The sequence below is a fragment of the Palaemon carinicauda genome, chromosome 24, assembly GCF_036898095.1.
Source record: "Palaemon carinicauda isolate YSFRI2023 chromosome 24, ASM3689809v2, whole genome shotgun sequence".
NCBI lineage: Eukaryota > Metazoa > Arthropoda > Malacostraca > Decapoda > Palaemonidae > Palaemon > Palaemon carinicauda.
Window position 1 is genome coordinate 82424025 of NC_090748.1, and position 15586 is coordinate 82439610.

General features: G+C 30.8%; 1 protein-coding gene across 3 annotated transcripts in view; it reads right to left on the reverse strand.

Annotated features, from left to right (window-relative positions):
• cac (cacophony) overlaps positions 1-15586 on the reverse strand; it is a 360232-nt gene that overhangs the window by 167083 nt on the left and 177563 nt on the right. For all 3 annotated transcript variants that reach the window (XM_068348246.1, XM_068348244.1, XM_068348245.1), the window contains exons 22-25: positions 10930-11190; positions 10006-10149; positions 6030-6231; positions 3586-3750 (exon numbers count right to left, since the gene is read on the reverse strand). In XM_068348246.1, the coding sequence (XP_068204347.1) occupies positions 3586-3750; positions 6030-6231; positions 10006-10149; positions 10930-11190 (772 nt within the window). The remainder of the gene's footprint in view (positions 1-3585; positions 3751-6029; positions 6232-10005; positions 10150-10929; positions 11191-15586) is intronic.

The window sequence follows — 15586 nt, forward strand, 5'->3', positions numbered from 1 at the left end:
ATATTCTGTATATGATTCCCTGCATTATCGGAAGAAAGTCAGTTATGTTTAAAAATATAGTAGTATATGAAATAAAAATTTAAATGGAAATAACTCTACTTCTGCACCCAGAAAGTAATAGCACTTTGAAAATTACGATATGATATATGACTTATAATACGTAAAAATTAAGATAATGGCGTGTTTGGGTGCTATATGCATTGTTATTTATTCTGAACAGATTTTTCTTTCTACTGATAATCTTAAAATTTTCAAAAATTTATTGGAAATTTCAGATTGTGGCTTCTCTTAGAAAATGAATGACAAAACTTTTGTTTCTATTATTATTCCAACATAGTTGAATATTGAAAAAAAAAATATTGTCAAAACACAACTTGTAAGATGCAAAAACTACCATTGTTTATTTATCTTTTTTTGTTAATAAGTAGTTCTATATAATGTACTGTACAGGATGTCTAGGGACAATAAACACCCTTCATATAAATGTTATATTGAGTACTGATAATTCAAAAAATTATTTACCTTATTTACTTAAAAATATGTACTAGCTTTATTTTAAAATATCAATAAGGTATTCTACAACTGATATTTTCATAGATTATTACATTAAAAGTAAGGCGTTTCTTACATTAATTCTTGCGACATAGTTTCATATCTCCGAATCTATACTTATGGAATGAAGGTGAATACATAAGCTAGGCTGATTTCTTTGATTTAAGTATTACTAATATTATTACTCAATTTTCTAGAATTTGAAAGGTTTATTTGGTGATGATCCAATTTCCTAGAACTTAAATCTGCAAAAATTCTTTTTGAACCTATTGAAATTTAACATACCTCCACTATTGAAGTTTACATGTTTTGATGCAACTTTCGCTTCAGAAAATATTATTGACCAGTTTTTTATAATAAAAAACTCACTAGGAAATGGAGAATAAAAAAAGTAGCAAGAAACAGAAAAGTGAAATACAAGATGTTAGTACATTTTAAATAGTATTTTGAAATTGAAGTTTTGGAGGTATGAAAACAGTCAAAGTAAGACGCAAGAATTCAAAATGGAAATTTGTACGATAGAGGGAGAGAAAAATAAATCATGCAGTGGAGCAGAGCCAACCATGGATGCTGCTAGGCTGTGAGGATGCTACAGGTCCAACATCGTGAGGCCAGTCAGGCAAACCCTTTGATTATGTTCAGTCATCCCTTGATCTCAACACTGCCTGGACTTACTAACATAACATGCAAACACTCTATTAACCATACATCTAAATAGAAAGTAGCTAAGTTTGTTAGGATATCCTTTAAGGAAATAATATATCTTGAGCTCAAGTATTGAAGCACTATAGAAACATATAAGCAATCTGTTTTTCTATACATTTACGACTAAACACCACAACCAGACCAAAGATGAGAAATTGACAGATTTTAAGAGTAAGAAAAAATAGGCTTCAAAACTTGACAAAAATACCATCTTAATAAGTATATTAAAAATGCAACTACTGCAAAATATAGTTTTATCGATTTAGCAAGACAATATCATGACAAAAGTTTTGGAATAATTAAAAAACTTATCTATATTTATTTACAAATGAATAAAAAAGGATTGGATAGTTCAACATGCAATGATACATTGTAGCATGTAATCTTCATAAGTATACTGCTCTCTAAGTCTCCTACAATGGACATAAGGGAACTGTTAATTAGAGCCTCGGCATTTCAAAAAAGCTTAAATGAGGACAGAATAGCTTACCAAGATTGTGAAATAATGATGATAAAATACCATAACAACTAAATGAATAATATGTAAAGGAAAACTGCTCTATTCGGTAGTTTTATATGAAATATACTAAATTAGTGGTACCTTCCAAAAATGGGAAAAAAAACAGAAAGCAGAAGAACCAGTTGTCATTCCATAAAGCTCTAGTTCTCACAAACAATCTCCATGCATTAAGAAAAGGAGCCATTCACATAAGAGAGACAATTCTAATTTTCTCTATAGCTACTATATTGTTCAGCCAGGCAGTGTTGAGTTGTAACACATAATAATAATAATTCCTTGTAGTCGACATTATTTACTGAATTGTAACTATACATAAAAATATCATTAGAAGTAATGAATACAGTATAAAATTTTGATAGGAGGGCATGATTAGGAATGAAGGCAAACAACAAATGGCATTTTATATAAATTAGTTGTAAATTAGGTTAACTTCTATCTGGGAAGCCTGGTTCTTGATCCAGGAAAAAGGAAAAGAAAACCATATCACTCTAATGGATTTTCTTATATCTGCATTATATACAACACAAACCTTCCCAAACCATATGAGATAATCTTAACGGCAGCTGCAACAATACACTATAACATTATTATAAGTTAGTGTAAATAGAATAAACTGTTTTATGTGGATATGATTCATTAAAATCACAAGAATGATGAGATTCAGGTGTAAATAACCTGGACAATATAATGAAAAATTAATCATCCATAATTTCCAAATGTCATCTGTTTTTGTAAATAAAGACTAAGTTTAAAATACTGATGAAATATCTTACGGTAAAAAATTATCATTTGGAAATATATGGTACAAAAAGTCATAGGAATTTGAAAAAAAAAAAACACTTCCTAAAGATAGCACGGTACTGCATGAAAATTTTAAGGAATAAAATGGTTATTTCTGTGAAAATCAAATCATTAGCAACTACATTGAAACTTTCTAAAGACCTCTTCGATTTGTATCCTTCCTAAATTTTCTTCTGTTAAGGTTCGAGTATCTCATAGATTTTACTGTTTAATGAAAGTTTAATTTTCATAAGAAATATTTTACTTTCTTTTCATATATTTCTATAAACTTTTCATTTACTGTAATGATGAATCCCTTTATCAAACACAGAAAATTAATCGCATTCATCCCCACACACCTCAACAAAAATACTCTACACTTCAAATGTTGGCAGGAACAAAATGAGTCTAAAATTAAGCCAAATATATATAATCCCAACAGCTACTCAAAGATTGGTTGTCATAGTCTCCCAGCCACTGTAGCTTTAATATGTTCTATAACAAACTTGTAAGATAAAGCTAAGGTACCAGATTCTGAATTAATAATCTTTAAGTCAAGAGATTCTGGATTTCTTTTAAACATTCTTGCTATCACCATCTGATTAGACACATTATTTCTTTTTTGATTAAAACACAAATCACTGCTTCAGAACTGCTATTGATGATGGAAAATCAAATAATTATAATCAGTGTATTGCACTTATCCAAATTGCCAAATTAACTTCAACACTGCTAATTTCTTTGCTTAGATTATTCTGTTCAACCTACATATAAGCAATAGCTTACCAGAAAATAGGTTACTAATAGTTATGATCAGCATACAGACTGAGTGTAAAACTTTTGCCCTTGACATACTTCACAAACTTTTAATCTACTTCTAATGCCATTATTTACACAAATACTGAAACCCGCCTTATCATATCTGAAATTCACCAAAGAAAATTAACACTCCTGAAAAAGAACTTTAATTGTATGGGAAGTAGTAAAAATGTTTACATCTAATCTAAAGAAAGTCAATGCAAACTTACCTTCATCATAAGAAGAAGTGTATTGAGCACAATAAGTAACATGATGAAGTATTCAAAGGGTGCTGAAACGACAATGCGCCAGATCTTGTACTTGAAACTGTCATGATTCCTAGGCATATATCGCTCCAAAGGCTTAGCTTGAATGGCGAAGTCTATACATGATTTCTGTAAATGATGAACAAAGATCTCTTAGCACAAGTACATATGAAGTTTATCTACAAGAAAGAGGTTATATTATTTTGAGAATGGACTCATTACTTGATTTTTATTTAGAAAGCATTCTACAGTATAAATGACATTTAATAACAATGATTCCCAATTGCACTGAGGGAACTCCTTCATAATAGTCTATAAGAATACCAGGACATGAAATCTATGACATCCAAGAATATCATGGGAATAATGCACATCTTAAGTGGAAGAATGGTACTGAAATGAAAGCTATGTAGGTACAGAGAAGACTACGGCTTTGACTGATGAGAAATGAGTCTGGGCAGTAATTGATATAAGTATCTGTGATATTCAATAATAGAATAAATGTGACTACGCCTTATTAAAAAGAATAACTGTGGGTGCTGTGCCTGGATAATAACATTCAAAATCTATATCTATTCTATCTTCCAAGGCATTTCCCCCAATTTTAGGGGGTAGCCAATATAAAAAAAAAAGGACAAAAGGGGAATTTTTCTTTTATCTCCTAATCTTATTCTTTGAATTATTACAAATACTCTATAAAGGATCAAGAGGACTTTGTTAAAGTTAAGGGTGGGATTTTCAAGAAGACTGAGTAAACAGATGACCAAAATTTTTGTACGAGCCAGAAGGAATGGTGATGGGACAGACCTGGAACAAGAGGCTGATATGAAGAGGCAGTAGTAATGACCATGACACAGTTACAGTGATAGAAAAGAAGTATCAAAACTGAAGTGGCATCAACAACCCAGCAATTAGCAGAAGTATTGGGAATCGAAGCCAAGCAGAAAGATACCAGTCTTGTCAAGTATTAAAAGCGAGCCATGTCCAATATAGAGTGCAGAACAAAAGATGAGAGTTTATAATTTAAAGTTGATAAGGCTATACTATTTTGAATTTTCCAGGGCAAAGTAATTAGAGATGAGTGACTTCTAGGTACCAGAATTAAGAGATATGGATAGACCATGGATTAATTTTAGAATGTTCTCTTGGAACAAAGAAGATCAAGAACCAAATAAACAGCAGTTTTCATTGACCAGAAGTGGTTGCGGATGTCTGCACATCTTGCAACATTTCCAAGAAGACTGTATGGAAAGTCAGTATCCAGAAATTATCACTAGAAAAGATTCCATTGATGGAGGAACAATTCAAAAGAACAGCAGTTGGAAAACAGCAACAGATATATTCTGTAAGTCAATAGATTTTACTGGAAGATATACAGAGACAGTGGCACTAACAAAGATAGAAATAGTGTGTGTAGCAGCATTCTAAGTATAGTATACATGTATCTAGTATACTCTTCAGTGATGGTTGGTCACAAAAGAAAGTCAGTATTAGAGACAAATGTCATTTTCTATTTCTTTATAATTTTGTAACAAAGTATCAAAATACAATTCTTCTAATCACACAAGAAAACAGTATATGGCAATTGGCTACTGCTAAATATGAATTGTATTATACATATGTTGTAACAGTATTTGTTTTTCTGAAAATAACACACCAAAAACCGAACAAGGAACTTATTTCCAGAAATCTCTTTCAAACAGAATATAAAATTCAATTTCTCTTTACCTCTGTGAAAAACTAAAACAATACTAATGAGTATTATGTCACGATGATAACTTATAATCTATCCTCCACTCCATCATACATCAGGGCAGAGAATAATCCGGCTATATAAAAATAAAATGTTTTAACAAGGAGTAGCTTCTAGTTTTGTATGAACATGCTTCCCTGTAAATGGCTGATAAAAATACAAAAAAAATAATTACTCCCCAATTTTAATTATAAAATGTACATAAGCACTTTCCATGATTCCCTTGTAATGAAAAAATCAAAGCGTTGGTCAAAACAGAAATTATTATACCAACATTTAAAATCATATAGTTTAAAAAAAAAAAACTTTTGGAGCCACCTGTATGTATATATACATATATATATGAGAGAGAGAGAGAGAGAGAGAGAGAGAGAGAGAGAGAGAGAGAGAGAGAGAGAGAGAGAGAGAGAGAGAGAGAGAGAGCTAGCTAGCTTTGAGTACCAAGGCTTGAAGACAATCATACCCAGAGGTTTCATAAATGGAAAATATCTTTTATAATGCATATGATTGGAGTCAAGTAAGCCCTAGTAGTGGTATAAACAATACCAATTGCTTCCTAATGTCCCTTTTTATTTACCAAACCGTACTGTATTGGTAATAATAACCATATACTGTACACATATAATTAAAGTTTTGCCAATATTTGCAATCTCACCTGGTTCTTATCCAGCTCTCCATCTTGCAACTCGGATTCTCCTTGCTCCTGAAATGTGATGATGATAAGAGCAACGAAAATGTTCACGAAGAAAAAAGGAAACACAATGAAGTAAACGATATAAAAGATGGACATCTCAACGGCGACTTCTGGCTGTGGTCCATGATCTTCACGCGTAGCTGCCATTGAGTTCTTGAGCACTCTGAAAGGATAAGAAAATGTATACATTATCATCTATATCATTTTCTTATTTCTTTTCATTTCCACCATTTTGATCTTAGTTAAGGATAAAAGACTAGCATAGTCTTGATTAAAGTTTAATTTCCTTCTTAGTGATCTGAAAATGTTTAGAAAACAGACCATCGGCAATCTACTGAGAATGAACCTTGAGCCATAAATGGATAAAATGCTAAAAAATTGGATACAAATGAATGAAATTGATCGAATACTAAAGTTCAAAGATGTGAAATTTGTAGTGTCAAAATAACCTATCAAATTAATTACAGAATACTAGAGCTCAAAGATGTGAAATTTATAGGGCCCAAAAAACCTATCAAATTAATTACAGAATACTAGAGCTCAAAGATGTGAAATTTATAGGGCCCAAAAAACCTATCAAATTAATTACAGAATATTAGAGCTTAAAGATGTGAAATTTATAGGGCCCAAAAAACCTATCAAATTAATTACAGAATACTAGAGCTCAAAGATGTGAAATTTATAGGGCCCAAAAAACCTATCAAATTAATTACAGAATACTAGAGCTCAAAGATGTGAAATTTATAGGGCCCAAAAAACCTATCAAATTAATTACAGAATATTAGAGCTTAAAGATGTGAAATTTATAGGGCCCAAAAAACCTATCAAATTAATTACAGAATACTAGAGCTCAAAGATGTGAAATTTATAGGGCCCAAAAAACCTATCAAATTAATTACAGAATACTAGAGCTCAAAGATGTGAAATTTATAGGGCCCAAAAAACCTATCAAATTAATTACAAAATATTAGAGCTTAAAGATGTGAAATTTGTAGTGTATTAAATTAATTATAGAATACTAGAGATTAAAGATGTGACCTTGTAATGTACAAAATACTTATCAAATTAACTACAGAGTACTGGAGATTAAAGATGTGAAATTTGTAGTGTCAAAAGAAAGATATCGTACAAAAGAATAAAATAATGAATTTAATTTATATCAAGTTCGAATACAATGTTAATATATAATTGGTATAGCTTTAACACTATTATTAATGTTACTATTACTACTTCTATGACACTAACCCATCAAAATTTCGAAGAATGATATGGGAAGAAAAATATCTAATACAAGTAAGTATTTAATGATCTAAACATGATGAAAAGGCAACCCTGAAAAATCAAAAAATCTAAGGTCGAGAGTTAAAACTAGATTTACGTGTCTACAAAAACTGATGTATCCTTCTCTCCTAATTAAACAATGTATCTAATAAAACCTATGTTATATAAGATTTTTAATATGTTGTTATGAATCTGCTATTAGTATACCTTGAGTACCATCACTGTAAATATTTTTAAGATTTGAGTAGTCATAAAACTGAGGAATATTTACAATTTTGATTTAAAAGTAATGGTAACATTACCAGTTCTCAAAGGGAATTTATATTTTTGGAAGTATAGAGTAAAGGGATTTTGACGAAGGAAAAATTTATTTCTGGGGAGAGACCTGTGGCGCCCGGTGAAAAGTCCTTCTTGTATACCTTTTCTGATAAAAACCTTCCAATTATACCAGAGAAAGATAAAAGCATGGAATGCTGAGGTTACAACCCTCGCGCGAGCACCTTTTGGGTGTCGTGTATAAAGCAAAGGCGCGTGAAATCCACTATTCACAGGTTGTCTTCCATTTAGTTAATTCCTTCGCCAAAGGGATGGGCCGATACAGAGGCACTAGACACACCCCCATCGCCGCACCACCCACGCCACGACGCGAGCGCCATCTGAACAATATCCTTCTTTTTGGAATTCAAAGTGTTGAATTGTTTCGTTGTGCTCTCGGTCTTTTTTATCTATCGTGGATTTATTTTGTCATGTCCGAAGCTCCATCTTCACACATTCCAATGTTAAGTACCATAGTTTGTTTTGACAGTATTTTATTGTACCGGGCTTTTGTTTTATATCCAGTATAGTCTGTTTTATTATTCCCGTCTGGCCTTTCATGGCGGCCATTGTTTGTTCACTTGTTTGGGAATTCTTCTTTATCTGCCCGTTTAGTACTCTGTCACTTTGGTTCTTGGTTAAGTCCCTGGCCTTATGCCTTTAGAACCATTATTTTTATTTTTATTTTTTTTTTTTTTTTTGTGTATTTATGCTCATGGTACTTTTTGCTAGTAAGTCCAGCCTACGAACGAGATAGCGATTTAGCTTTGTTTTTGTGTAGTAACCGCCCGAGGCGTTCGTCACTCGACTGTGCTATTTATTTTAAGTTTTAACGGATGCTATTCTTCGATCGTAGTGTTATATGGATGTACATTTTTATCTTATACGTTTATAATAGTGTTTTGTGATTTTTAGTCCTGTTTTTGTGTCCAAGAGAGCGAGAGATTGGGGTCCCCGTTTTCTGTTCGCAGTCACGAGTTACCCCTTTCTCTCGTTTTCTTTCTTAGTTCCGGTGGGGGAGCGGATTTCCCGTTTTCCGTTTTGTGCGTTCAGCGGGTTCTCCCTCCCTCACCTCTCCCCCTCTGGGTGGATGATAACTTACGAGTTATTTATTTTTCGTGACTTTTCAATTGTTAGCGTTATTTTGGTCCGTGTTTCGTCCTCTCCCCGTTACGGCTCGGGAGTAGTTATGAACGTTTTCCACTCCGCCTTGAGTTATACTCCGCCACGAGGGATTCTCAATAACTTTCGTTCTATTGTTATATTTATATTGTTTACTACATGGGACGGGCTTCATATTGTTTAGATACGACCCTCCGGTGGCCCTTACTTCGGTCTCAGGCCACGGCCATATCCACAATAGCCTTGGTTATTACAACTGTGTTTGTTATTCACAATAATTATTCAGGACCTTTCTTCTCCCTCCGGCCTCACCGGAGATCGTAAATACGCTTTACTATAATCTAAGCTTTAGTCTTTAGCTACGACTTAGCTTTTTATCTTTCACAATTGAATTATTAGCCACAATTGAATTATTCAGGGCATCTCATTATCCTCCGGCGTCACCGGAGGTCGCCCAAACACTTCACACTTAAAGTTGCCTTAGCTAATTAGCTAAGGCTCCTTTATTCAGGACATTTCATTACGATCCGGCCTCACCGGAGCTCCGGCTTCACCGGAGGTCACCCATACACTTCACACTTATATTTGCCTTGCCTTTAGCTAAGGCTGGTGTTTGTATTTATTTTAAGGGCATGTCACTGCTTCCCCGACCCTTGGAGGTCGGCGGATTGCTTTAAGCTTATTATCCTTATGTCATTAACAGACATTGGGTGCATTACAAATATACAGACAATTGAATATTAAAGTGCCAACAATGGTATGGGGCGGTATCAACTTAAAGTTAATAGTCAATTGTTTGGTCAATGCAATATGGGTGCTTAGGTAATTCAGTGAGTGCCAGAACTCTAAAATAATAGGTTTTTTATCCCTTATCAGAGTTTCAAGCAACACCAGACTCATGTCTCCTTTCTTTTACAGAAGGCCCGTTGTACTGCTGAAGGATGCTCTGCCTCGTTCAGCGACCCCGTTGGGCATGACCTCTGCCGGTCTCATGCTCACTGCTCCATTCCCTTTATCCAGGAACCGGGACAGGCCCATGATTTATTAATTTCTGTTAGTCAAAACGGCTATAAAACTTATCAATGAATTGACAGAATGACAAATTTGCATAAATCAAACACTATTTACAGCTGTAGTGAATAAAAAATTGAGCTTTTAACAAAACATTCAATTGACACTTAAATGTTACAGTAATAATATTCTAATTATGCATACTTACAAAGGCCACCCTTCTCCTGTTTGGACAGCAAAAAGGGTCAACATGGCAGCCATTACGTTGTCATAATGGAAGTCCTGCTGCCGCCATAACCTTGGTTTTACTTCTGGTGGACGCTCGTAACCTTCGAAGACGAAGAACTCACCCCTAAAATATACACACATATTATACACTCTGATCCACTTACAAGAAATACTATTAAATTGACACTCTATAACTATTTATGGTCCAACAATAAGAATTTCCTCTTGTCTATCATAAAGTATTCATATAACAATGTTTGGCAACGAAAAACAGTTTCCTTATAAAATAATTTCAGTGAATAGCTGGTGTTGAATTACTGAAAAAAAAAAAATATTCATCCTAACTGAATACAGAATTTCTATTTTCAATTCACCTAGGATTTTTTATTGGCAGACATGGAAATTCTTATAGAACTATTGATAAAAAATTTAATAATGATAGAAAAATTGGCTAACAGTAGTGAAATTTACTAGGTAGAAATATATCTGGTTATTAATGTAAATATAAAAATTTCCCCTATTAAATTAGATAAGCAAAGTTTGAAAACAATTTGAAGGATGTTATTGCTTATGTTTACTGCTTATGACTGCAATTTGATCCTCCTCAATAAATAAAATGTGCAATAAAGTGCTTTCCAGCAAAATGATCAAGTTGAGATGAAGGCCTGGGTAGGGGTCTAAGCTTACAAACTTGACTGAGCCACCCAATGTCAGATGGCAAAGGAACCACAGAAGGATTACAGCAGGAATCATCCAGGCTCTCGCTTCAGTGCTATCCCCGGGGCATTAATTTCCTAATAATACAATTGTTACTTTTTCTTTTAATTGTGCATTATCTTATGAAGTAGACAGATACAAATCTGTGTCCTGTTTAAAAAGTAAAAAAGTGAAACATTATACTTACTGACATTGCATTCTTTCATGCACACTTTCATCAGTGCAGTAGAAAAACTTTCCATTAAACAGTTGTACAGCAATAACAGCGAAGATGAATTGGAATAGTATGTACACTATGAGAATATTGAACACATTCTTAAGGGAGTTGACAACACAATCAAACACCGCTTTTAATTTCGGCACTCTCTTGATGGTTTTGAGCGGTCGAAGTACGCGGAGCACTCGCAGTGACTTGATAGTACTGAGGTTCTGGCCAGTTGTGCTGCCCCTGTATGCACACACCAACAAACATATCCCAGTTAATAAATGTACGATTGGAAATAAATTAATAATTTGTGTACATGTGTATTTTCCGTGAATATAATTGTATACTTTCACAAAATAAATCATGAGTCACTCAATAATTCTAATATAAATTCTTTAACTATAAAAAGGCCATTAGCAATAACCTTGCTTTTATACTTTGTTTGCATAGATATAACACTAATTGAAAGTCTTCAATGCACAAAGTGCAAATCTTTTGATAAAAATAGATTATAATATTTAAATGATACATAAAACTTGACAACTGAGCTTGACTACTACAAGGCAGGCTTTAGGGCGAAATAACAATTCCCAAACAAATCAGTGCACATGTAAATAACAGACTACTCCCTTAGGCAAGACATTACAAAATACAAATATACATGTGGCCACAGTAAGAATATAAAATGATTGGACATGTTGTCAAATGCTTCATAAAATGTGTTCATAAGACTTGTAACGATGGTTATGTTGCTTACGGTATATTGTATCATTCTGAGCCTAAATGGTAAGCCAGTGTTTCTATGGATATGTTCAGCTTTAGTTTATTATTGCATATAATATTGTACTATGAATCTTACTATATTCATCAATCATGATTCTACTCATGCAAAAAATAAAGTTCTTTTCCTTAAGCTATAAAGACTACAATGAGCCACTTGCTGTAAATATGATAAGGGAAAATACATAAATACATACATACACATATATACACACATTATTTCCAGTACATACATAAACAGTATGCGCATATATATGTGTATATATGTATGAGAGAGAGAGAGAGAGAGAGAGAGAGAGAGAGAGAGAGAGAGAGAGAGAGAGAGAGAGAGAGAGAGAGAGAGACTTAAATATCCATATGTAGAGGCACACACACACAAACAACACACACACACATTATACATATGTATGTATATATATATATATATATATATATATATATATATATATATATATATATATATATATATATATATATATATATATATATATATATATATATATGTATATATATACGTATATATATATATATATATATATATATATATATATATATACGTAAATATATATATATTTTTAATTGTTTCCATCTTTCATTTGACCTCAACAACACTTCTTACTTCCATAGGGGGAGCAGGCTCAGAAATCCCTTCATACATTTAAACTTTCGTTTTCACAAACTACTCTTTTTCTTCCAATTTCTTTCCCAATCGCTTACTGCCTCCTTATAAACACCTGATCAGTCACTTACCCTTTCTTTAGGCTTACGAACAACTGTTACATTTCACCAATCAGAAATTTGTCACCAACATTTTTATACCACCTCAACATCTCAACATATTTCCATCTTCCATTTATTACAATTTCATTATTACTTTAATTTTCAACATTCTCCTCTGGGTAATATTTCCAAATATTCATGAATCACTCAAATGTCTCCTCACTAACTTTAAATGAATTTCTTGTAAATATATTTACCTTTACATTGAACATACATCCTCTTTTCAAATTTCTCATATATTCACATATATTTCATTCCTTTTCTCTGATTTTCTCATTCCACATTAATCCAAACAGGAAAAACTATACATGTACAGAAACATTGTAGATAGATTGATAAACAGATGGATAGAAAGATAGATAGATAGACTGATGTGTGTGCATACAATATGGCAAATGTATATATAAGTATGTTTGTATATATCAATATCAAATGATTTTATACAAACACACATGCTCACATAAATATGTGTACACAATATATATATATATATATATATATATATATATATATATATATATATATATATATATATATATATATATATATATATATATACATATATATATATATATATATATATATATATATATATATATATATATATATATATATATATATATATATATATATATATATATATATATATATATATATATATATATATATATATATATATATATATATATATATATATATTATGTATTGTACCAAAAAACTCTACTTATATTCATTACTTGTTTAAATAAAAGAAGCTGACTTAACAAACAAAAAATAAATTTTCCTTAACCATAAGTTTTCATACTCTTTTGATGTTTAGTTAACCAAAGACTAAATGCTAAGTCAACTTCAAAAACCAAAGATTGTTGACTATTTTAACGGAGTTGTTTGCAGCACCAACTCCATTTTCTACTATGCACTGAAACACACTTAGAAGGTTCTTACTGGATAATAAGTATACATAAACACAGTGAATATCCTAATAATAGTGTAATCATTATGAGTAAATCTGTTAAATGAATAAATTTATGTATTTATAAGCTTCCTATTTAACATAAAGCAAATGTGAGATTTGCACACTAGTTTCTGATTTTACCATAAGATTTCTACAGTGATCGAAATATATTCTACAAATAATTACATGTTTCATTTACACACAAGTTCATGCAATGTGTAAACCAAAAGTTAAAATACACGTACAAATTAATGTTAAGTGTAAAAGAACCTAATATTTTCTAATTGAATATTTTGAAAGCACATTATGTATATGTTTGATCTAATCGCTAAGCTTTGATCATATAAACCCTGATATTCAAGTTACTCCTCACAAAAGTGTACTATAAAACTGAATTGGAAAAGGGTAAGGCTTAAATTACTGTTTCCTTTGACAGAAATGATGAATGAGTTCTCAGTTGAACAATACATGCCTAAAGAGGTATAATCATTTCACATACAAATAAGCAATGGTCTGCATTCTTTTTCATAATGAAAAATTTCTGATGATAGAAAAGGCAATGATATAAAAAGGCATCCTCTTTTTCTTCAAATCAAAATGTATGCATAATGCTTGCTGCTTTCCTTTGTACGTACTAAATGTATCAATTTCTGTATGGCGTCCTACTTTAGGATACAAAAATGTCAATGATCTTATTTCAGAATTATCATTCATATACGTATATATATATATATATATATATATATATATATATATATATATATATATATATATATATATATATATATATATATATATATATATATATATATGCACAATGTATATATATCTATAATATATGTATGTATGCATGTATAAATATTAACATATATAATAGCAACAATAACAATAACCTCTTAACTCAATATTTCAATATACAGTGGGCTATATATATACAGTATGTATATATATATATATATATATATATATATATATATATATATATATATATATATATATATATATATATACATATATATATATATATATATATATATATATATATATATATATATATATGTATATATATATATATATATATATATATATATATTTATTTATATATTTACATATATATATACATATATGTATATACATATATATTATATATATATATATATATATAAATAAATAAATATATGTGTGTGTATATATATATATATATATATATATATATATATATATATAATATATATATATATATATATATATATATATATATATATATATATATATATATATATATATATATATATATATATATAATGTTCAAATAAAATTTGGAGAACTATGTTTACCTAATAACAGTATATTCTCAATTATCTAGTTATCAGAGGTCACTGTAACCATGCTATTTGAGAAGATGGTAAATACTTATAGAGGGAGAATTTCATCAATGTTCTTCATTAACAAAAAAAAAAATAAAGTGTTCAAAGAGATGGATATAAATGTAAAAAATCTAACCTTTCCAGGTAATATATAGTATTGTAGCTTGCTGATAAACAACAATGAATCAATTATTAGGGCTTGAAGAATAAGTGAAATGTGTTCAGTACAGGGAAACTTCAAAAGTTCATATCATATAAACCCCTTTTTATATATGACATCACCACTAATACCAATTTAAGATAGGATTAAAAAGAGAATCACAACATAGAAAACAACTGGGTAGATAGCTTTAAGTGTCCTTAATCATAATGTGCATGCTATAGAGAAAACCAAGTACTGATGCATAAAACATAAGATAATAGCCTACAATTGTTAACTATATATATGATGTTTGTAGAGGGACATTCTACTGTAAAACTGTAGTATTAAAATTCATGATAATCTAATGTTTCGTCTTTTATTCAGGGTTTATGTGTCGAGTATTTCATATTTTACAATTAAGTGTTTTTTTGGTACACAATGTAGAGTAATGAAAGGACAATTTCATCAAAAGTTTTGAATGTTCCTGTGGATGATATTTAGAGCTTTAACTAATTCTCAATGTAGCTCTGGGAGTTACCATAGGGTAATGCATAATCAAAAGCTTTGGATAAATAGGCTTTTCTTCTTGATTAATAATACTTCATCAATGGAAGC